General features: G+C 56.8%; 1 protein-coding gene across 1 annotated transcript; it reads left to right on the forward strand.

Annotated features, from left to right (window-relative positions):
• Nucleotides 1-7,644: 7,644 nt before the first annotated feature.
• On the forward strand, nt 7,645-18,965 carry LOC123017855 (CYFIP-related Rac1 interactor A-like). The gene is made up of 10 exons (XM_044419477.1): nt 7,645-7,714; nt 11,594-11,715; nt 12,234-12,339; nt 13,736-13,872; nt 14,148-14,225; nt 15,611-15,727; nt 17,171-17,250; nt 17,805-17,931; nt 18,364-18,434; nt 18,902-18,965. Exons 1-10 carry the CDS (start codon nt 7,645-7,647, stop codon nt 18,963-18,965), a joined length of 972 nt encoding a protein of 323 aa, XP_044275412.1.
• The last annotated feature ends 5,489 nt before the right edge of the window (nt 18,966-24,454 follow it).

The raw sequence follows: 24,454 nt of genomic DNA on the forward strand, positions 1-24,454 counted from the left end.
CGCGAGCAGTCCTTAGGGCTATTCCGAGGCCACGGGCTGCTCGGTGCGCCCAGCCTTCAGCGTCCTCCACTGGAAAGCGTGTGGCGACACTTGCTGGGGTCCGGGGGGCTTCTGCCCAGGGTCCGGGCTGAAGGTGCCGGTTACCTGGCAGGGTAAGGGAGGCTGTGAACGAGGCTGTGGGCTCTGGAGCCCAGCGAGAGAGGCTTCCTCAGCTTGGGGCAGGGGGAAGGTAGCCGAGTGTGTCTGCACCAGAGGAATCACCTTCCTGGGCTGACCGTGGCCCCGACAGAGGTCAAAGCCTCCTTGGACACCGGACCTGTCAGTCTCAAGAGCCTATCACCTGTCTGGTATAATGCGTGAAGACTCAGGTTTTGCCTTCCTCTCACCACCTGCCGTTCAGCAGTACTTTGACAAGCGGCTGCCGCCTCTGGATGCTCTCACCCTCCTGCTCCTGGAAGCACCTGACTGGCCACTCCTGGAGGAAGGTGGATCCTTGGCCTGATTCAGAAAGGCTGCGTGGGGAGGCAGGGTGATGGAGCGCTGCGGATTCTGCTCCGAGAGGGAGAGCCTTTCCCTCCACTATGAAAGCGTTTGACGGTCAGGGTGGGTGCTGTTTGGGAGGTTAATTACAGACCCTGCAGGGCAATCTGCACCGGAGGTGCCTCCTCCAGAGAACTCATTAAGAAAAAACAAAGCTGGAAGAGGATCCCAGGCCTGCCTGGGGCTGATTTAGGTCACTCGCTGTTGGAATTTGGACAAGGCAGTCCTGAACACGGTCCCACTGCTTATGGGTTGCTGCTTGACTTCTCTTTCCTGGTTTTCTCTTTCTGGTGGAAGCACAGCAGGATCTCGGATGTTGGTCCCCTCCTTGGCTTTACTTGCTGTTCTGCAGGGAAAGGGCGGGACCTGGATGTGGGGTCCGCAGCGTAACATCTCGGGCCCCACATGCTTCCCTAACCAGACACCAAGTGGCCCTGGCAGTGCGTTCAAAGGCTTTACGGAGCAGCAAAGCCCATGGGGTGTCTGTGGCGGGAGCACCTCCCCAAGTCTCTGGAACCCGCCGAGCATCGGAAAAGGCACAACGGGGAAAGACTTCTGGTGCTCCCACAAAGGCCTGCAGCCTTTTGAGCCTGGAGCTCAGGCCAGTGGGATACAGCGGTACCTCGGCTCACAAACTTAATCCGTTCAATGACTCCGGTCACCACCCAAATTGGTTGCAAGCCAAGTCAAATTTCCCCATAAAGTTCAATGTAAATAAGGTGAATCTGTTCTGTAAATATTTTTTTTATCACAGGGAAGACAGGTGGGTGCACGGGGGTGGGGGGAGATGGGTGCGATTGCAGGCATGCTCAGGGGAGAGATGGGCGCAATTGTGGACATCTCCCCCCCCCCAGCCGAAACCGTATCCTTCCCTTTCCCCCCCCCCCACCGCCATGAACATGCGATCGTCACCCGATGCGGAGTTCGCGACCTGAGGAATTTTTTCCCCTAAATTTCTGTTCATGACCCAATTTGGTCGTGGACTGAGGCATTTGTGAGCGAGGTGCCACTGTACTCACCTGAGGCTCAGTGCTCACTCCCTTTCCACTTGGCAGTTGCTGGTCTTTACCCCTCGCCCCCACGGCCAAGCCATACTCCCTGGCGGTACTTGGATAATGCCAAGGCTGACCCTCCTGGGACCTCAGTCGGCTGCCCAGCACGGCTGCAGCGAACGGAGGAGTTGCCCCACTCTGCTGGCTGGTCTTGGGGCGTGACTCCCCCGCCCCGCAAGCCTCTGGGTCGCTTTCCTCAGAGACAGTGCCACCCCCTTCTGGCCACCTGGAAGATGTCAAGCTGAGCACAGCAGACGCCTGCTGGAAACCTGCTGTTCCTCCCACATGGTAACGTGGGCAGTGCTCCTACCTGTGCTCAGGTGGCCAGAGGCAAGTTGGGGTCGGGGTGGGGAGGAGGCAGTGGGCTGACCTTGGCAGTGTGTCTGGTTTGCCTCCCTAATGCTTGGGATGCAGAGTCTCCCCCAGTGAGGAGGGTGGCTGAGAATTCATTCCGAATAACTGTCTCCTGATCAGCACGTCGAAAAAGGCCCACAATCCTGATCAGACCAAAGTCCATCTAATCCAGTATCTGTTCACACAGGCAGGAGTGCAACAGGACCGTCCTACCCACATCCCCCAGCAGTGATGGTTCACACAGAGGTTGCTTCTAGCCATCAGGACAGCTAGCCATGGGCAGCCTTCTCATCCATGCATTTGTCCCATCCCGCTCTAAAGTCACTCAGATGCACAGCCATAACTACTTCATGCGGCAGTTTACCTATTCAGTGAAGAGATACTTCATTTTATTCATCCAGAATCCCCCAACCATCTTCATGGGGTGAGCATCTTTGAGCAACATCGGCAAAACCTTCAGCTGCCCCTTTCTGAGAGCTGTGGAATACCTCAATACTTCTTCCTGTCCTTTTCATGTTTTCAATGGAGCAGCCCTCCTTTGGCAATTGCCTATCCACCGGTATTCAGATTTTTGCAAACTCTGGGAAGAAGAACCAAATGCCGGAAGGCCAATGGCCATGGAGAAGAGGAGGACCCAAGCCCGGGAGAACATCATCTTCGTGTTCTTTGCAGAGGATGATTCCTCTTTGGATGATGCTGTCATTAGAGAAACAAGTTGTCCCTGGGGAAAGTGGCAGCGGCAACCACAGAGCGAGACCTCTTTCCTTCTAGTGCGATGAGCGAGGGAAGAAAGTCCCCCTTGCACTTGGCTCTCTGCCTCCTGAGGTGTTGCCGAATGCGCCAGCCCATGTCTGGACAGAGTTGCAGTGATGCTGAGGGAAACCAGCCACAAGACCCAGTCTGAGGATGCCGCTTGGAGGTGGCTGGCCCCAAGTCAAGCTTGCTCTGTCTGAGCACAGACGGGGACCCCGAAGGCTCCCAGGCACTGGGCTCAGGCAGGGCCCGAGGAGCACCAGCACCTGCTGCAGCTCCGGGGAGAATGGGAGGCATGGTAGGGTCTTATGTCGGCAAGCCGGAGCCGAAAGTGTTGGTAGCTTTGCCCGGCCCCGGACTGCACCGACCTCTGCAAGTGGCCCTGAGGACAGCCACACGCGGCTGCGGGCTGGTTCAGCTCCCACCTCACCTGGACAGAATCCAGGCGTTGCTCCTCTCCACCTGCCCTACTTGCCTCTAGTGGTGCCGGTGTCACCAGATCTCTCGGGCACAAGAGCCTGCACCGTGGTGTCCCTGGAGGGATCTGGAAGCCCCACCAGCTGCTTCTGAGGAGGAGGAGGACGCCCAGGGCCACCAGCTGGAAGGCGGTTCTGAGAATCTGGCCTGGAGAGATTTGGCCATAAGGAGAGATGGAAGAGGCCTGCAAGGGGTGCTGCTGCCATCAGGAGCCCTTGCGGATCCCATGGCTGAGGCAGGGCAGAGACCTTTCCCTTGTCTGGATGCAGCCCAGAGCAGAGCACTCCTGGACTGAGTGCTTCACGTTTGGCAACGCTTTCCTCCTGCCTCTGTTTCATCTCCTCCATGCAGAGAGGCTGGGAAAAACTGGGCCAAATGCTCTGCCCCCGGACGTGTGTCCCTGCACTGGAATTTGGGCCAGGAGGCCACTGAGCCTTGGCATCCCTCTTTTCATCAGTGCTGCCTATACCTGTTCCTTCTGCTTCTGTCTCATGCCTCTCCTTCTCCTCACCCCCCCCCCCCGTTTAATCAGAAAAGGCATCAGTATCAAAAGCCTCTTTTTCCTCCTCTGAGCATTTTCAAAAGCCGAGTCACCTCTGCACTCTGAAAATAAAGATGTGGGGATGGATAATTAAGAGATGGGAGGAGGCTGGGGACTCCAAGGAAAGGAAGCGGTGGAAGGAGTTGAGGTGCATGTACACCAATGCTAGGAGCATGGGTAACAAGCAGGAAGAGCTGGAAGCTCTCCTGGGAATAGGAGGGTATGACCTGGTGGGAATCACAGAAACTTGGTGGGATGAAAGGCAAGTCTGGCATGGGAACATAGAGGGGTATCACCTTTTTAGAAAGGACAGGAAGGGAAAGGGGTGGGGGCGTAACTTTATACTTCAGGGAAGGGATAGGATGCAGTGAGACAGAATGCAGCACAGATGGGGATTCGGTAGAGGCAGTCTGGGTGAAACTTAGGGGTTCTGACAGGGAAAGAGACCTGACAGTGGGGGTATGTTATCGCCCTCCAGGTCAACTTGAGACCCTGAATGATGGCCTGACAGGCCAGATTCTAAGGATATCTTGGGGGAGAGACACAGTAATTATGGGAGATTTCAATCTCCCGGATATTAGTTGGGAGACTCACTCGGTGGTGACAGCCAGGTCACGTCGCTTCCTAGAAGCTATAGAGGGAGGGTTTTCCACACAGAGGGTCCGAGAGGCGACCAGGGGGGTAAACATCCTTGACTTGGCCTTGACCAACAAGGAGGAGCTGATAGATGAGGTACAGATTAAGGGAGCTCTGGATGCGAGTGATCACTCCATCCTTTGCTTGGAGATCAGGGGACTGTGGACGGGCAGCAGGTCAAGCACTAGAAGCTGGGACTTCAAAAGGGCCAACTTTGGCCAACTGAAGGCCAGACCGGGGAAAGACTCCTGGGATAGGTTACTGGAAGGCAAGCGATTTGAGGAGGGGTGGATGGCACTCAAAAGGGAGGTTTTGGAGGTGCAAGCCTTGACGATACCTCTAGTTAGTAAGGTGGGGAGGCAGAGGAAAGCGCCGCCATGGATGCAAAAGGAGGTGGTTAGAAGGATTAAAAGAACCTTCCTAGGAAATGGGTACTGGGGCAAATAGACAAAAGGGTATGGGTGGGGTAGGCCCGTTGCAGAAGGATTATTCGCAAGGCTAGAGCTGATTACGAGCTGAGACTTTCCAAGAATATCAACAAAAAGGGCTTCTTTCAGCATGTAAATAGGAAGAGGAAGGGGAGACAAGTGGTGGGACCACTAAATAAGGAGGAAGGAGATCCAGTGACTGATATGAGGGAACAGGCACAGATGCTAAATGACTATTTTGCCTCTGTGTTCTCCCCAAAGCAGGACGGGGGAGATCCGCATAGGAGATTAGATGAGGCTGGGGACTTAGGGGCACAGATTAGTCACCCTCCCTTTGAAGTCGAGGGGCTCCTCAGGACATTGGACATTACAAAGGCGCCAGGCCCTGACGGGTTAAACCCAGGAGTACTTAGAGAGTTGGCAGAGGTTCTTTCACACCCGCTGGCCTCCATTTTGGAGGCCTTGTGGAGAACAGGTCAAGTTCCAGAGGACTGGAGGGTGGCATCAGTGGTCCCAATTTTCAAAAATGTTAGTAGAAGGGACATGGGGAATTACAGACCTGTTAGCCTTATGTCCATTGTAGGAAAAACAATGGAAAGGCTCATAATAGAGAGAGATCTAGTGATGCTAAATAGGGAAGGGAGGCTGACAGCCACACAACACGGCTTCCGCAAAAACAGGTCCTTCCTGCCAGACCAACCTTGTGGAATTCTATGGCAAGGTTTCGAGGTGGCTAGATGGAGGGGATGCAGTGGATGTGGTTTACCTGGATTTCAGCAAGGCCTTTGACAAAGTGCCTCATGATATCCTGGTGGAGAAACTGAGGAGTTTTGGGATACACCAATGCACTGTCCGATGGATTAGGGCATGGTTGACTGACTGAAAGCAGAGGGTAACCATTAGTGGGGAATCATTGGGATGGTGGCCAGTGACAAGCAGGGTCCCCCAGGGCTCTGTCCTGGGGCTGATCCTGTTTAATCTTTTCATTAACGACATGGAAGAAGGGGTGAACAGTCTGCTGATCAAATTCGCAGACTATACTAAAACTGGAGCAGTGGCCCCAACTGAGGAGCAGGTGCTCCCGATCCAAAAGGATCTGGACGGACTATGGAAGAGGGCAGGAGACAACAGGATGGCGTTCAATGTGGATAAGTGCAAGGTCTTGCACTTGGGGCACAGGAATGGATGTCACAAGTACAGGTTAGGTGACAAGTGGCTGGAGAGCAGCACTTGTGAAAGGGACCTCGGGGTGCTGGTTGACTGCAGGCTAAACATGAGCCAGCAGTGTGATGCGGTGGTCAAGAGGGCAAACGCCACCCTTGGTTGCAGAGCCAGAAGCGTGGCTTCTAGATCGGGAGAGGTATTACTACCACTCTATACGACTCTGGTGCACCTGCAACTGGAGTATTGTGCTCAGTTTTGGGCCCCTCATTACAGGAAGGATATAGCCAGGTTAGAGTCAGTGCAGCGTAGGGCCACAAGGTTGGTGGCCAGTTTGCAGAGGATGGGGTGTGAGGCAAGACTGAGGGAACTGGGTCTCTTCAGCCTGGAGAAGAGGAGACTCAGAGGGGATCTGTTGGCGACATACAGGTATGTGAGGGGGTGTCACGCGGAGGTGGGCAGAGACCTGTTCTCTCTGCAGAGGAAGGCAGGCCGCGCTCCAACAGAGCAAAGCTCAGGGAGCCAAGGTTCCATTTGGATGCCAGGAAGCACTTCCTGACAGTCAGGACCCGCGGGTGTGGAATGGGCTTCCACGGAAGGTGGCTGAGGCCCTATCGGTGCGGGTGTTCAAGGATAGGCTGGACATGCACATGGTGGGCATGTCATGAGTGGAGCTGGCTGAAGCTGGAGGTCAGACTAGATGGCCGGGAGACCCCTTCTGACTCACTCTGTTTCTGTGTTTCTATGCCTGTGAATATGCCTAATCGTGCATAAGGCTGGTCCATGCGGGTTCCCTGCCCAGATGCCAGAGATGCAAATCAGGGCACCCGCCTGCTTCTCCGCAAGCCTCGTTGTGACCTTCAGGAGGGCGAAAACAAAGGATTCACCTCGCCTTCTGGCTCACTGAAGGGCTTCCCCAGAACCCTCCTGGTCCCCCGGGGCCAGTCCAGAGCTCGAAGCCAGCAGTGCCGCTCTCCTTTCTCTGCAGGGTTGTCTCGGTTGATGCAGTGACTGTGCCTGCCGGAGAAGCCCAGTCCTGGTCTGAAGAGGTTGCAGAAGAATCGTGAACAGAGGTAAAGAGGTGGCCACCGTGCCCTGCGCCGCAGGCCTGTTGCCCTCTTCCCTGCAGACCGGGCTGGGGTGCTGGGGCAGGTCCAAAGAAGGAGACGGACCCAGAGCGGGGCATGCTCTTGTCCAAAGCAGCAAGACAAGTGGCACCCACACCTGCGGGCAGGCCAGGGGGCAGGCAGGCCTTGCCCCCAGAGAGTCCGGGCTGGGAGAGCCTTCCTCCGTCCGAAGCAGCCAGGGCTGGGTGACCAGCTGGACCCGGGAAAGCCCCAAGGAAGGAAAGGGGCAGCCATTGGCTGTGCCCACTGCTGGTTCCCAGAAAGGTCCCGCTGGAGCAGCGCTGGGCTTGCTCCAGCCGGTAGCGGGGACCAACATGGCAGCAAAGGGCTCCCTCTGAAGCAGAAAAGCAGGCAGCCCCTGCCCGCCGGCGATCCCGGGGCAGGATGGCGCCATGGTCCTTGAGAAACTGCAAGAGGCGCCACAGAGAGACAGCCGCTGGAGCCGGAGCTCGGGCCCGGGGAGGTGCGGATGGTGGTGCCGGAGGGAGGGGGCTTGCTGTGAGATCTCTCTCTCTCGCCATGCCTTGGCTGTTCTTTCCATTCTGCTCTGTTTCTCCCGCTCAGGTCTGCTGGCCATGGGCAATCTGATAAAGGTATTGGGCAAAGATTTAGAGAACTGTCCCCATTTTTTCCTGGATTTTGAAAGTAAGTCCCATACACAAAGGGGAGGGAGACTTCTGTGGTTACTGGTGGCAGGAGTTGCTGTTCTCCACAAATTTGGGGGCGCAATTACATTTAGCAGCCAATGTACTTGTGGTTCACGTACTAAATTGGGGAGGCTTCATTGGGAAGAGCCAGCCGGTGCCGGAGAGACACCAGAGGCCCTTCACGGGGTGGTGTTTATGGGGCCATCACCTTGCTCCACTCACACGCTTTGGTGCTTCTACTCTTCTTTCTTCCTGTAGATCATCTCTCACTGGGGAAAAGGCAGAATGTCTGCACAAGGGGCCAGGACTGTTAGTGCTGCCTAGGGGCCTTCCTTCTGGAAGCGCCCTGGACCGTGCAGGGCAGACCCACGCATCAAGCAAGAGCCCTTGGCCAGGGAACATCTGGGGGCAGACCCACCGGCAAAACCCAGCCAGTGCCAACAGTGCTCGTTGGCCTGCAGAAGCACTAAACAGGGTCCTTCCGTCCTTTGCTTTTTTCTGGACAGCTGTCAAAGGACGAGCCGTCAAGGGAAGGCAAAGTCGTGAAGGATCTTCACCTGTGAGCCTGAGAGACCAGTGGATTACCCAGTTCTTGGCAAGATCCTCATCTGCTCCCCCCGCCCCCCGGTTGCTGCAGCCCCCTGTAGCTATTCCATATTTTCCCGAGACTCTGGCTACCTGGGCAGGTGCAAAAGCACCTCTCACCCCATTTTCACAGGCAGGGCTGCAGCAAGGGGGAAAGGGTCAGCGGTCACAGCAGGGGCAAGCAGGCCAGTTGGTCCTGCCAGAGTTCTGCGGGGACTTTTATGGTCTCCCACCACTGTGCCCCTTTCCTTGCCCCGGGAAGTCCTTCCCATGGGGGCTGCTGTACCCAGGCCCTTCAAGAGAGCAGGGCCTGCTACCCAGCCCTATCCGGAGGCCTCTGTCCTGCTTTGCTTGGAAGGCACGCCATCGCAAATGAAATGACTAGGAAGCTAGAACAGAAATATTCAAAAGAAGACCAAGTGGCGATTCTGGCAAGAAAGGCAAGGAAGCAAACTATTATTCATTGTTTGCTATTATTGCCATTCATGGAAAGTTAAATTGCACTTTCCCGATGAAATCAGTGGCCGCCTTGCACATGGCGACTAGCCCCTCCCCTAGAAAACCGGGCTGCAGTCCTGCCGGCACAGTCTGATGGCCGGCAGCGTGAGCTGTGCTCCAGGCTCCCTTTCCCAGTGCAGTGCCTGAACCAAACCGGGGCTTCTTGACCTCAGGACTTGCATCTGCAGCTGGAGGTAATGATTGCCCCCGCTTACCTTCGAAGATGCTCTCTGGACTGTCCAGGTAGTGCATGTGAAGCGCATTGAGTGCGTCAGTGTTTTATAAATGCTGTGGCATCACGGTCTCCAGTGGGTGCAGCAAACTTTCTCTGGATCAGGTGTGATTTCTCCAATCCTTCAGCTGTGTCATGTGCTCAGTAGACGCGTGTCTTTTTCACCACCCCACTGAGGACGAGGTCAGGGCTTGAGGGAGCGACCCAGTGGGCCCCATGGCTGAGCAGAGACATGACGCGGGGGCCCGTGCCCCTGCGCCCTGTCCGTGGCTGTGCAGTCCAGCTGTCTGCAAGTCCGTGCACTGCTGGGGGCTGCTCCTGGCAGCCTCTTTGCAGAGGGGGAGGCCTGCTCCAGACACGGGGGCTGCACAATGGCTCCGGAGGCGTCTGCAGCCTCCTGGCAGCTCCCCTGGCCAGTCGTCGCAGTGCGGGTGCCCCCCAAAGGCGCTGTGCCGCTGCACCTGCCTGCCTGGATTTCTTCTGGGAAGGAAAAAGATGGAGGCAACAGTGGGGAAGAGGGGAGGAGCACATGGGAAGGCAGGCCTCTTGGACCCCATAACGTTTCGTGGGCAGGGTGCACACTGTTGCTCTGGAAGCTCCTCTGTGCTTGGGCCACTGCCTGCATTAAAGGTGCTCCATGTCCCACTGGCCGCACACAGCCCCCGCACGGGGGTGGGTGTCCCTGAAGATGGGTGGACTCCCCGAAGGGGCCAGACACAGGCCCTGTGTGGCGAGCGGGCGAGTGAGTGCCCCCAGGTCTGGTCAGAGAACAGCAGCTCCCTTCCCACTCCGCTCCACTCCTCCCCGCCAGTCCTCCTTTGCATTAGTCAAACGCACATCCCATTCAGGGGCAGGAAGAGGTGGGGTGGGCCGGGCCCCCTGCCGGTGCGGAGCTGGAGCTCCGTGCCCCCCGCACCCCCCCCCCCGTTGCTCGTGCCTTCCGGCCGGCCATTCCTCCCTGGGACTGGAGCAGAGGCCAGCCTGCAGGTGCTGGAACGGAACGGCCCTGGGCAGAAGCATCTTCCCCCAGGGGTGTGCAGCCCGATCGGCCCAGCCCTGAGCCGGTGGCCGTGCCCAGGCGCAGACTTTGGGTGCCAGGAGACTCTTCCTGCTGCCGGGATGGGGTGCCTTTCACAGCGACATCGTCCCCCAGACCTGCCCCCTCCCTCCCCACCTCGTGACCCGCCGTGCTTTTCTCCCTCTTGTCTCTTCTCTTGCAGGTGTCCTGGGAAGCGTTCTTAAAGGGCTGACTTAAAATGAGCTTGAGCAAGGCCCTAATTTTTCCCTTGACTTTGAACGTGAGAAGGGATTTTTATTTTTTTGCCTTTATTTTAATTCACCACTTTCACACGTGTTAGTTCTTATTTCATTGTTAGCATTGATTTATGTCATTTCACGTTACTCTGCTGGAGGGCGAAGGAGCCGCTGTGGGCTGGGTAGTTCCTGCAGGCTGGGGGAGCAGCGCCTGGCCAGGCGGGAGCGGCCACTGCGGATGTGCTGGGGGGGGGGGGGCACTCAGGGGGCCGTGCAAAGCCTTCTGGCGGGCAGGTGGTGAGCAGCCCCTCCGAGGGGAGGCGGTGCAAGGCGGATGGCGGAGGAGCTCTGCAGCACCAGAGGCCGCAGCCTCTCGGGGGAGGGCTCGGGAAGCCAGCGTCAGCTCTGCTCTCTGAAGGCCCCCAGTGGGGACCTACTGCAGCTTGCGCAGTCCACACCTCATCTGGTCCCAATCCCAGCTCCGCCCCTGGCTTGTGCCACGACAGAGGAGGAGCGTGTGTCTTGAATTTTCCTGACAGGCTGATCACACGGCTGCATGCCAGCCAGGGCCCAAAGGCAGGTTGCCACACCGCCTTGGAAGCCGGCCCACGTTGCATGTGACTGAGCCACTCGTGGTGTGGAGGGCTGCGCGGCTGGCGCTGTGCTTGCCCCGAGCTGCCCATCCTGAAGCACAGGGGGCCCATGACTGCTGGAAAAGTTGCCCCCCCGGGGAGAGGGGCCTGGGTGTGTGCTGGGCGGGATGGCACGGCAGCCAACCTGGCCAGGGTTTCCCAGGTGGAAGCGTCGCCTTTCTCAGGAAAGGAAGGGTTAGGCTGTTGCTCAGGTTGCCCTTGGCTCGGTCTCCGTTTTGTTCCCATGCTTTTTATTTTGTGTTGGTTTTCCTGTCCATTTATTTTCTGATCTTTCTCCTGTACCACAAAGGGCCAAAAGCGTGTGGGCTTATCAGAGAACAATGTTCCAAATTCTTCTGCGCTCCTGGGCCCGCCATGGCCTGCCGGTGCTCTCCAAGGGTGGCCGAGATATTTTCCCCTGCCCAGGTGGCGGTGCCGGGGGACCGGTGGCCTGCCCAGGATCGCGGGCCAAGGCTGGAGCAGAAGTGCTTGGGCTGCTTCAGGGTGCCCTGTAGTCAGGCCAGCTCCAGTGTCCGCCCGGGCACAGGATGTGGGGCGCACCCCCAGCGAGCGGTGCCCACCACGCCCTTCCACCCTGCCGAGGGACTGGGCGGAGAGCTGCCTGGCGAGGCATGTTCTGAACACGTCTCTTTCTCTCTGGCGGGGTCTGTGGCAGACGCTCAGCCCACAGAGGCTGAGACAGCTGTGTGGAACCAGGTGAACGCCGTCCTGGAGGAGGCGCAGGCGATCCTGGCTGAACTGCAGTCCTACGCGGGAGCAGGCCAAGAGATCCGAGAGGTACCACGACAGCTCTGCCGCCACGCCCTGAGCACAGCCAGGGCGAGGGCTGCAGCTACGCCTGTGCCAGTGCCGGTGACTCCCCCCCCCCCCCCGCCCCAGTCACGGAGGGCGAGCCAGGCCCCAGCCAAGGCGTGTACGCTGGGAGGCTGTTGGGGGAGCCCTGGCCGGGCCTCTCTCAAGCTGGGCTAAGGGGTGCAGAGCCCTTGGGCCTCGGCCACCACCGGTCACCGCTCCAGCACACAGTGCTGCCGGGCCAGGCTGCGCGGGGCATGTTGGGAGCTGCAGCCCGACACAGCCGGGGAGGGCCAGGTTGGGGAAGGCTGCATGGGCGTGCGGCCCCTCCTGGCGCCACCGGTCCCCAGCTATTGGCCGGTGGGACGAGAGCCTGGGGGAGGCCGAAGGGCCATGGGTGCTGGGAACCCGACAGCGCAGGCGGCGTGCAGGAGGGCCCGGGGCCCAGCAAGGCTGCGCCCTGGCACCTGTGGAGCCGCCCTGCCATCCCGTTCCTCTCGCAGGCCATCCAGAGCCCGGGTGACCTGCAGCTCCAAGAGAAGGCGTGGAAGGCGGTGTGCCCCCTGGTGGCCAAGCTGAAGCGCTTCTACGAGTTCTCCCTCAGGCTTGGTAGGTGCCCTGCGCCCATCCCGGAGGGCCGCGCTGCCGGCCTTGCGGAGGGAGCAGCTCCTTGCGGCTCCTCTCCCTTGTGCTGCACTTGGCTGACGCCGCATGTGGCCCAACTCACGCGGGGCAATCTTGCCGGCTTCTTCGTGGGCGAAGGACCGCATCTGCAGGTGCCACGAGGCGGCAGGAGGTGGGGTGGCCCACTGCAGGGCGGGCAGCAGGGCCGAGAGGGAGCCTGTTGCCCAGGCGGGGCTGAATATGGCGGGAGAGAGGCAGTCTGGCCTTGAGTATCCCTAACGGCGGCCGTTTCCAGCAGCCTGCCAGGATGCTAGTCCAGCACAAGCCGAGGAGGACTGACCTCAAAAGTTAAATTACCACCAGTGTTCCTGCGCTGCACTGACAGTCCGCATTTCTGCCCCTTGTGAGGAATCGCGCTACGGAGACTGGGCAGCCTCACGCTGCAGATTGCATGAGCAGAGCTGGCTAGAGCCGGGGTTAGCCTAGATGGCCCAGGGGCCCCTTCGGACTCACTTGGTTTCTATGTTCTCCTGCACTGCATTTTTGCCCTTCCAACAACAACCCTGTGAGGTTGATTAGGCTGAGGGTCTGTGACTGGCCCGAGGGCACCCAGTGGGCTTCATGGCCCAGGATGGGGGGAACTAAAACCTGGATCTCCTGGGTCCTCAGTCCAGCCCTCTCTCCACTACACCATAATGGTCTTTTTGTGTTGCCACAATTATATAAAGTGCCCAACTTGAAACATGTTTTGTGTCTAACAATTAAAATAACTAGAATTGCAATGTTATTCTAAAGGCCTGTTCTTCTAGAAACCGGTGCCTGCTTGTGCTCCTCCTCCCGCCACAGCCCTTTTTCCTTTTGTGTCATGGCTCTCCGAGGATAAGCCCAAGTGCCTTGCCGGAGGCCTTTTCAGCAGAGGGGGAAAGAAGCACTGAATAGGTCATATGGGATGAGACCCAGTGGAGTTGTGGATCGCAGCAGAGGGTGGCGGAGCACCACCCCATGGCCAGCCCCCACAAAGTCCCCAAGGGGCGCTCCCACAAGGGGGGGGGGCAGCAGGCAGCCCTGTGGGTGCTTTCACCCCAAAGGCCCCCTGCCTGCCCTGCTAGGCTGGCGGAGGCTGATGGGAGCTGTAGGCCAAGACATCTGGCGGGCCAGCAGTTGCCCACTGCCATCCTGGTGCCGCCCCAGGGCCCAGCCCTGCCAGCAGCCGCCACGCTGTGCTGCCCCCCCCCCGGGTGGGCGGGCAGGCCGGAGGAGCGAGGGGGCTGCTGGAGTGCCCACAGCCCCCACATGCCACTTCCCTCGGGGTGCGGGGGCCCAGCGAGGCGCTCGGCCGTGCGAGGAGCCCCTGCCTGACACGCTGCTCTCCACCTCCTAGAGAACGCCTTGCGGAGCTTGCTGGAAGCTCTCACCAGCCCGCCCTACGCACCGACCCAGCACCTGGAGAGGGAGCAGGCCCTGGCCAAGCAGTTCGCCGAAATCCTGCACTTCACCCTCAGTTTCGATGAGCTGAAGGTACCCTTGAGCCAGGCAGGAGAGAAACCTTCTGTGGGGGGGGGGGGGTCCACAGCCCACACAGTCGGGGCAGGAAGTTTTTGCCCTTGGTCACCATTTGGCATGGGATCTCGGGGCAATTGCAAGAAACGGACTTCTGAATCTTCATTCCATGGAACGGGTCTGTGTACTTGGCGTCATTTGGCAGCTGGCCCACGGTGTGTGGCCTGCCCCTTTCCTGCCCCCCCTTGAGACCCAGACCCCGTGGCTGAGCGCTGCCCGTGTCTGTCCCACAGATGACCAACCCCGCCATCCAGAACGATTTCAGCTACTACAGAAGAACTATCAGTCGAAACCGAATCAACAACCTGCAGGTGAGGAAACACTGGCTCTTTGTGAACAGGGGGCCAGACAGAACTCAGCATGAACGGAAATGCTCAGCACAAGCAGCAAAGCAAACTCAGAGCTGCAGCCTCAGTGCAGCTGGCGGGGGGGGGGGGGGGGGGGGGGGGGGGGGGGGGAGAGCAGGCAGACATGCAGCGACTTTTGAATGGCAGGGTCTTGGTTTGTTAGAAATTGATATGCCTCTCTGCATAATGGAACAAGATTGCTAAGGGTGGACATATGCAATCTAGATAGTAGAATCATAGAATAGTGGAGTTGGAAGGGGCCATGAAGGCCATTGAGCCCACCCCCTGCTGCTGCAGGACACCAAGTCACACCATCCCACTCAGAGGGCTGCCCAGTTTCACCTTGAATGTCTCCAGTGTGGGAGAGCCCCCCACCTCTCCAGGCAGCTGGTTCCACTGTCGTATTGCTTTGACAGTGAGAAAGCTTTTCCTGATGTTCAGCCTGAATCTGGGTTGTTGCAGCGTGAATTGATTACTCCTCTGGTATCAGGAAGAAGAGATCTTGACCTTCCACTTTGTGACAGCCTTTCAGGTACTTACAGAGGGATATCATGTCCCCACTCAGTCTTCTCTGCTCAAGGCTGAACATGCCCAGTTCTTCCAGTCTCTCCTCACAGGGCAGTGTTTCCAAAACCTGGATCATTTTTGTTGCCCTCCTCTAACTTTTCTGCATCTTTCTTCAATCTTGGTGCCCACAACTGGACATAGTATTCCAGATGAGGTCTGACTAGTGAGGAGTATAGAGGAACTACCACTTCTCGTGATTTGGAAGTGATACTTCTGTGAATGCATCCCAAAAGAGCATTTGCCCTTTTGGTGGCTGCATCACATTGTTGGCGCCTGTTTTAGCCTGTTGTCCACAATAACGCCAAGGTCTTTTCCCTTTTCGGTCCTGTTGAGCCACACATTCCCCATCTGGTATCGATGCCTTTGGGTTCTTTTTCTAGGCGGAGGACTTGGCACTTGTCCTTCTTGAACCTCATTCTGTTGCTTTCAGCCCAGCGCTCAAGTTTATCAGGATTGCCCTGGATCTTCATTCTGCCTTCTAGGGTGCTCACTGTTCCACCCAGTTTTGTATTATCGTCAAACTGATAGATGTTATTGTTGATCATTACTGACCTCAGAAAATATACAAAGCAGCAACAATGAAACCTAGAAACTGGCGTCCTCAACTTTGTGCTCATGTCATTTTTACGAAGGGTGCCCCTTGCTTGCTGAGTCAGCAAAGCAGTTTGGCTGGGGCATGCTGGGAGCTCCTTTCTGCTGAAAGTGCTTGGAAGGGCACCTTGTGCTGTGGCCGCTTGAAGCAGTCTCCCCGCTGAGCATCTGCTCTCCTTCCTGCCCTGCAGCTGGATGCTGAAAGCGAGGTCAACAACGAGATGGCCAACCGGATGTCCCTCTTCTATGCAGAGGCCACACCGATGCTGAAGACGCTGAGCAATGCCACCACCAAGTTTGTTTCCGAGGTGAGCGAGGAGGAGGAGGAGGAGGAGGAGGAGGAGGAGGAGGAGGGGGTCTCTGAGGAGCTGCAGGAGGGGCCGGGGGAAGAGGAGCCTGCGTCACACTGACTCTGCAAAGAACCCTGAGCTGCAGTGGCAGAGCTCCCGCAGCGGAGTTAGCTAAGCCATGCATGGTTCGAATGTGATGTGCATGGAGACGCCCTGCGGGCAGAGACCACAGCAAGGCTCAGGCAGCTCTCCGACACTAGGCCAGGGGTCCTCCAACGTTTTCAACAGGGGGCCAGTTGAAAGGCGGTGGCAGCAGGTGCGGGCCCAGTCGCCCCCAGCCTGGCTACCCCCAGGCTCGCATAATGAAAAATGCCATGTTTTTCTGTGTATAGGACACTACTTTTTCTTTAAAACATTTAGCTAAAAATGGAGGTGCATCTTATACACGGGGGGCCAAGAGGAGAACTGCGGGAGCGCTCGGGGGGGGGGGACTGGCATGACTGCGTGTGGGGGGGCGGCGAAGCGGGGCATGCAGGGGACGAAGTGGTGTGTGCAGGCAGGGGGGCAGTGAGGCGGCGCGGGCGAGTGAGGCCTCGTGGGGGGCGGTGAGGTGCTGTGCGCGTGTGCGGGGGGGGTGAAGCGGCGCCCACGCACAGCAGCAGCTTGCTCACTGGAGATTGATAGGAAAAGTGGGGGGCCTCCTATACATGGGGGAGTCTTATAGACAGGAAAATACGGTAAATTTAAAAAGTTGTATTTTTGTTACCTTCAATGCTTTCGTCCTCCTCTTCCTTTCTTTTCCACCCGCCCAGCTCTCTCCCGTTTCCTGCTCTGTATATGCATGCAATGGGTTGGGGTCTGAGCCGACACACGCGCAGTTGAGCTGTTGCAATTTGGGCATGAGCCGGCTCGCTCTCTGCCTGGTTTTAAAGAATGCCTGTGCCGGCTCAGAGCTTTTGGACTCGCTCAGAGATTTTCTCTGAGCAAGTCCAAAACCTCTGAGGCAGGCCAGATAAATGGGCATGGCGGGCTGGATCCGGCCCACTGGCCGTAGTTTGAGGACCCATGCACTAAAGGGCTGAGGATAGGCTGAGTGGAGGTCGACAACGAACCCTGGGTTATTGCGCGCCTGATCCTGGCCAGGATAACAAGCTATGCTGAACAACCCATACTTCATAGCACATCAACAAACCATGGGCTCTTTCCATGGGCTGTTTATGGCTAACCAATCATGGCTTGTTAGCACAGCTGGATTTGGGGAACCTTTCAACCCTCTTTCCAACAGCACTTTTAATGTCCCGGCGCTTGCCCAATCGGCCTGCTTGAGTCTGGCCAGTGTGTGGGGAGGCTGGGGGACCTAAGCAAGCGTCCCCATCAGAGATGCGGTTCGCCCTCAGTGGGGAAGACATGTGCGCCTGTCAGTGCACAGGCCAGATCTGTTCTCTTGCTGTCTCATTCCAGAACAAAACTCTCCCGATCGAGGACACAACCGACTGCTTAAGCACCATGGCCTGCGTCTGCCGGGTGATGCTCGAGACCCCGTGAGTGCATGCCTGCCCCATCTGCCTCAGCAAGCCTGCTCATGGCAGTGTCGAAAAAGCTGTGTGAGGGGCCCTCCAACCAAGCCCCAAAGTAACTATGCAAGATACAAAGAACAAGCTGGGACCAGTCCCCAGCAACGCCCTTCGCCAACCTTCCACATGCCAGGAGGTGGCTCACCTAAGGACCCTCTCTGGGGAGGGGCTTCCCCATCACAGAGGCCACCACTGCACAAGGCCATGCCGCGCGGCACCATCCCTCGATCATTTGAGGGACTAGCCGCCTCCCCCCCACTGCCCTGCTCCAGAAGCTTGCTCATACAGGGGAGCAGCTCCCTTAGGGGAACAACTGTGTTGCTTCCTCCCATGCTGGCTCCTCCTCAGGGCATGAGCACATGCCACTGCATGGGAGAGGGGCTGCCCTGGAAGTCCTTCAGGAGGGGCAGGTGCAGCGCAAGCTGGCTGGGCCCCGGGAGGTGTCAGAGGGCTGCAGGGGAGGCCCGTGCATGCAGCAGGCTGAAGGCGCTTCTTCAAGGGCCTGTCTCTCACTGCAACAGGGAATACCGGAGCCGATTCACCAACACCGAGACGCTCCTCTTCTGCATGCGTGTGATGGTGGGCGTCATCATCCTCTATGACCACGTCCACCCTGTGGGGGCTTTTGCCAAGACCTCCAAAATCGATGTGAGTGGGCGTTCCTCCTTGCAAGGAGCAAACCCCGGGGCTGTCATAGGAAGCACCCAGCAGCCCGCATGGCTTGTGGCTGAGCTGGCGGGGGCTGGCCCCAGCCCAGGCTGTGCAGAAGTGGTCCCCCGCCTGTCCTCCACACCGAGTTGCGTCCCAGTGAGTCAGGGGCTAAGGAAGGTTGGGGGTCAGTGCTGGGCGGTGCGATTTCCTTGTGGATCAGGAACTGGGGAGAAGACCCGGCAAGCCTTGCCCAGGGCGGGAGTTAGGCGCCCGACCAGACCAGCCAAGGGCCGTCTTCCCTCCCTTGGGAACCCACTCGCAGACAGACAGAAGGACGGAGGGACGCCAGCAGCCCTGTCGCACTTCCGCGGTGCTCCCCCACGGACCTCTAACGACGTTTTCTCCCCCCCCCCCCCCCGGCGCTGCCAGATGAAGGGGTGCATCAAGGTGCTGAAGGAGCAGCCCTCCAGCAGCACCGAGGGCCTCCTGAACGCGCTGAGGTAAGCCGTGCGCCCCCCCCCCCCCCGGGTGGGGAAGGGCGCGTGGGATCGCGGGGGCGGCACTGGCGGGGAGCAGCGGCCGCGCTCGGTCCTTCCAGCGCCGCCCTGCAGGCGAGCGAGCGAGCGAGCGCCCTCCCGCCGCTCCCGCGGCCAGTGGGCGCGGAGAAGGCGAGCGGGCCCCGCGCGGCTCCGCTGGTTTCCAGCCCTGCACGCGGCGAGCGGCGCTTCGGCCCCCTTGAGCCGCCGCTTGCGCAGGAGTTGCCGGGGAGGGGCGGCCTGGCCTCCGGGCTCCAGCTCTGCGGCCGGCCCGGCCCGGCCCGGCCCCTACGCAGCCGCCCCCGCCCCCGCCCCGGCGCCTCCCACGAAGCCCCGGCCTCGCCTCCGCCCACGCGGCCGGCCGGGCGGGCGGGCAGCCGCCACCTGGGGCAGCCCGCCCTCACGCCGCGCTTCTGCCGCCTCCCCGCCAGGTACACCACCCGGCACCTCAACGACGATACCACGTCCAAGCAGATCCGGGCGCTGCTGCAGTGAAGGCCCTGCGGCGAGGGCAGCCGATCGGCCGAGGCCTGCAGAGTCGCTTCACAGACACTTCCGCAGAACCGTTCATGTTGACATGTGACTAGAAATAACCATTGGGCATCATATTTCTCATTTTGTAAAAGAGAGAGGGGAAGAGGAAGACGAAGGACAGCAACAATAACAATAGGAAGATGATGATCGAGAAGAGAATGGGGCAGATTTTAAATATAAATAAATATTAATATGCAGATATAAAAAACTGTGACGGATAATCCAGCCAGCTCAGCACCGAGGTACCCTGTGTCCAGCCAGGACAGAAGCACAGTCCCTGCACTTGCCCCGCACCCCTCCCATCCCATCCCTGCTGCCACGCTGCTCCAGAAGGGGAGACCAGCTGGAGGCGGCCTGAGCGGCTCCACGTGGGAACAGCCCTCTTGAAACCAGGTGGAAAGTCTGTTCCGAGCTCCGCTGGGTCCCGGGGACAGGTGGCCCATTTTGGCCTGGACTCAGTGGGGCGTGGGGAAGTTCAGCGGGGACCATGGAGAGGTCTTCCCCTTGATGGACATAGTATATCTGGAGATGGGAGCCGGCTGGGAAGATGGATGGATGCTCACGATGGACATCATCGTTAAAACCTTTGACACTTGTTCCATTCAAAATGGCTCAGTCACACCTTTTAGATTTTTAATATAAGCAATTAAGATTCACTCACCTATTATTTTGTACATTTTTGTGTCAAAATTAAAAGAAAAAGTAAACTGTTGTGTGAGAGATAAGCCCAGTTGTCTCATGGCTTCATGTTCCAAGCAAGGCTAGAATGGTAGAAAACAAAACCAAGGTTTCTGGGCACTTACTTGCCAGGCATGTGCACTGGCCAGGCGGCCAGTGGAGTAGGAGGAAGTGGCACACCTTGTGAAAAGAAAGAGGCAGTGTTCCTTTCTTCAGACCAAATCACACATTGAAAAGAAAACTATTAGAATCCATATATGGTTTCCAGGGGTCGTGACCTGGCTCTTTAAGTAGCTGGACTGCATTGTAAGCACAAATTCAAGAACATGATGCTATGTACATCTGTTTTGGTTGCTCTGCACCGTCACATGGTCTTCAGCCGATGGTGACCCCATGAATGAAACCCCTCCAGTGACTTGTCCGGACAGCCCTGCAGCGCTCTTCAAGTCTGAGGCTGCGGCTTCCTTTCTGGCGTCCATCCACCTCATCTTTGGCCTCGCCTTGCCTTTCTGCCTTCCACTTTCCCTGGCGTGATGGTCTTCTCCAGGGAGTCTCGCCTTCTTGTGAAACGCCTGAAGTATGACAGCCTCACTGTCGTTTCTGCTTCCAGGGGAAGCTCTGGCTTGATTTGCTCTAGGGCCGCCCTGCTTGTCTTCTGTCGGTCCAGGGTATTCGCCAAGCTCTCTCCTCCAGCACCAAGTTCTGAACGCGTCCATTTCCCTCCTGTCAGCCTTCCTCACTGCCCAGCTTTCCCGCCCACGGACTGGGATCGGGAGTGTGGGTGATCCTGGCCTTGGTCCCCAGGGGAACGTGCTTACGCCGGATGGTCTTTCCCGGTTCCTCCAGCACTGCCCTTCCAATTCTCCGTCTTCAGTGGCAGGTGCAATCTTTCGCAAGTTCAGCTTCTTTGTTATTAAGAGTAAAGTTCTCCCGTCAACATGATTTCAGTTTACTGAATGTTCAGTTGCAGGCCTGCTTTTACACTTCCTTTCACGTTCATCAGGAGTCGTTTCAAGTCATTGCTGCTTTCTGCCAGGTGTATGGTATCACCTGTATACCTTCAATTAGTGACGTTTCTTTTGTCCATTTTCACTCCTTCCCCTGATTTTAATTCAGCTTTTTAAGGATATGTCTTGCATACAGATTGAACAGATAGGGAGATAAAAATACATCCTTGTCTGACACCTTTGCCTGTGGAAAACATTCTGCTGCTCCTTGTTCCGTCCCAACTGTAGCTTCTTGGTTATTGAAACAGAGCAAGTCAGAAGGGGTCACCCAGGACATCTAGTCTGACCCCTGGCTCCAGCAAGCTCCACTCATGCAATTCGCAACATGTGGTTGTCCAATCTTGCCTTGAACACCCTCACTGATGGGGCCCCCACCACCTCCCTTGGAAGCCCATTCCATGTTCTGCAGACAAGGGCTGAGGCACCCCACTTTTTCTTTCTGGATCATCCATGGCTTCTCGGGTTCCACACAGTCCAAGGCTTTGCTACAGTCTATAACGTGTAGCCTGATCTGTGTCTGAAATTCTTTACTGAGCTCCAGTAGCCAACATGCATTTGCAATATGTTCTCTAGTGCCTCTTCCTTTTTGGAAACCAGCTTGGATGCCAGGCTTTCCTTGCTCCATACTGGGTAGAATTCTTTGCTGAAATTATTTGAAAATCACTTTGTATGCATGGCAGATTAATGCAATGGCCCCATTATTTATTCATTCATTCATTTCATGTCTATGCCCTATAGTCAAAGCACTCTGGGCAGTTTACAATGGGGTACAAAACAAAGCACACAAAGCAACAATGTTACAAAGTTAAAATTAATTTAAAATAACTTAAAATACAGTAAAAGGACAATAAAAAGACTCAGGAAGAAAACTTACTAGGATAAGATCTTGAAATGCCTTCATCTAGAAGTCTGTCTTGACCTGGCACCTAAATGATGGCAAATTTGGTGCCAGTTGAGGTTGTTCTGAAAATGGGGGCCACCACAGAAAAGCTCCCTGCCATCAGTTGGCAGCCTCCAGGCCTCTCAGAGGAAGGCTGTAGAGTTGCACAGTTTTGCATCTCCTTCCTTGGGGTTTGGAATAGATATCGAACATATTCAGTCTGTGGGCCATTGTTTTGTCTTTCATATTGACATATTTTTGTTATGACTGATTCATTTTAATTTAATTCAGGTTGAATGATGCAAATCTGTTTTCCCACATCTGTCTTTTTACTTGCCATGGCAAATCCACTAAGGAAAACGAGGAATAGCTCTGCAATGCCTTTGGATGTGTCCACGTTTTGGGCAGCACAAGCTGATGCTAGCCATGCTTCTGGTGGCTGGCCCGGCTTCTCTGGAGAAAGCTAATGACACCAAAATCAGATCATGATGACAACCTGAGGCCGTGTCGGTTTCAGGGAGATGTTCTCCAGCCTTTCAGGATGAGGCAAGCTTGTGGGTGCAGGGCTGCGAACATCGCCCTGCCGAATCCACGCTTCCCCCGGGCAGCCTCGCCTGGCTTGTGGTGCTCCAGCCAGCGTGCCCCGCTCACCTGGAGTGGAGGTTCTTCCATGGAGCAGTGGATGCACTGTACAAAAACAACCCCAAATGCCCCAGATGTGAGTGAAAACAAGGATAGCCTTGTGCCTGCAACGACGCGGGCCGTGCACCTGGACCCCTCTTGCAGTCAGAAGCCCTCCCAGTGGCAAGTCGAGCCTCGGCCTACATGGCACGTGCAAAGCATCTTCGGACAAAAAGCATGGCTCAGCTTCCACTGGCTTCACACCAGCAGGTGATCTCCGCCAGAGAAAGCAGAGCAACAACTGCTCCATTCTAGTCAGCACAACTTATGGCACCACAACTGCAAATCCATGTTAAGTCTGGCCCTTGAAAATGCCCCTCCCAAGACTGCTCTTGGAGAAATCCACCTCAGGCACATTGGGCCAAACCAGGATTTGAAGGCCGCAGGAGGAGAGATGTGCAGAGAAGTGGGACGGTCCGCCCTTTGCGCCGGGGCTCAGCCATCTGAGGTGTGCAAGGCTGACCTGGCGAACTGAGAGCGTGCCCCCAGCCAGCACTGGTTGCACCCTGGCGGGGGGGGGGGGGGGGAGCCTCCTTTGGGGACAGCTTTCCTGACGGTGCTTCTGATGGGACAGAATGTGGAAACCCCTGCCTCAAACTGCCTGCTGCGCACAGAGCTCCAAGCCCCCGGCTGTGAGGAGCAGGGCTTCCGGCACGTCACACCGTTTCACTTTCAGAGGGCACTGAGTCCTGTGGAACTGAGCACAGATGCACTTTTGTGGCAGCAGACCCCCCCCCCCCCCACAACTTTGCCTGCAAAAGTCCACATTCCAAGACATTTGGTTTCTTGTGCTTGCAAAACAAACACCGGGGGGCGGGGGGGAATGTTGACACCAAACTGCCAAGAGTTCCCACCTGAAATCAGTTGGTCCGAACAGCACTGATTGGTCCAAACTGGCACACCAGCTCACTTTGCCAAGAATGTGGGGGAAAGGCCATCCTCTGGAAAACTCGTCGTGCAAGCCTTCCTGTGAATGGGGCCCCAGCTCCAGAAGCTATTTTCAGTGAGACATGCTGGAGAACCATAGAATCATCGCACACTAGAGTTGAAAGGGGCCATGAAGGCCGTCGGGTCCAACCCCTGGCTGTTGCAGGGAGAACATCCCTAGAGGAGAGATGAGTGCTTCCTCTTTTATCAAAGACATTTCCAAGGTGGAAACAGAGGCGAGCCTCATCCAGGTGTAGCGTCAGGGCCCAGGAGCTTGGCATCACGGAGCTGGGGCTGAAAAGCCCTCCCAACCAGCCTCCCCCCCAAAAAGGGAGGGGCAGGGGCAGCACTTGGGCTCATCTGCAGATCGTACTGCTGCTGTTGGGTATGCAGAAAGCGCCCACAAGCAGCAGCTCTGAATCAGGGCTGGGGGTTTAATGGGTTTGAGGAACAGATATGGAGCATTCCTTCTCTGCTGCCCGTCCTGCCAGGTCCCCTTACTCAGACCTGGCTTTTGGTATTCAGAAAATTGCAAAATATCTTGAAAGCCTGATCATTCCTGAATATCAATCCTTCCTAAAGCCAGATTCAGTTGGATTCCCTCTGCTGCATGGAATTACCTATAGAGGGCACCTCTGCCTGTGGAGAGGTGAACGGGCACAGTCCCAACCTCACTTCTCCTGTGCACTTTTAGAGAGATGTGTGAAGAAGATGCATGCCCGGAATACCTTGTGATTGGCATATGGCTGACTGACTGGCTGATGTTAACAAATGCGTAGCAGAGGCTCTTGCAACCTTTTCATGTTCGATGAGGCTATTTTCCAGATGTATAGGTCATAATTTATTGGTAATATGTTGTCTAAATGTGTCCGGTAGCTGAAGCACAGCTATTCTTGGGTTTTGTGCTTTGCCTTATTAATAATGGTGCTCTAACAAGTAAGATGGTGATGGTAATAATTTGAGCTCTGGGTGGGGAAAGTGATCGTTTTCTGTAGGACAGGTACAGGAAGGCCCTATTAAAATGGGCAAACTTACAGCTACACATAGAACCATAGAAACAGAGCGAGTCAGAAGGGGTCTCCCGGGCCATTTAGTCTGACCCCCGGCACCAGCCAGCTCTGTTCATGATATGCCCACCATGTGGACATCCAGCCTATCCTTGAACACCCTCACCAATAAGGCCTCAACCACTTCCTGGGGAAGCCCATTCCACACCCTCGGGATCCTGACTGTCAGGAAGTGCTTCCTCGCATCCAAATGGAACCTTGGTTCCCTGA

This window comes from Varanus komodoensis, unplaced genomic scaffold (assembly GCF_004798865.1).
Source record: "Varanus komodoensis strain SLA01 unplaced genomic scaffold, ASM479886v1 scaffold103, whole genome shotgun sequence".
NCBI classification, from domain to species: Eukaryota; Metazoa; Chordata; class Lepidosauria; order Squamata; family Varanidae; genus Varanus; species Varanus komodoensis.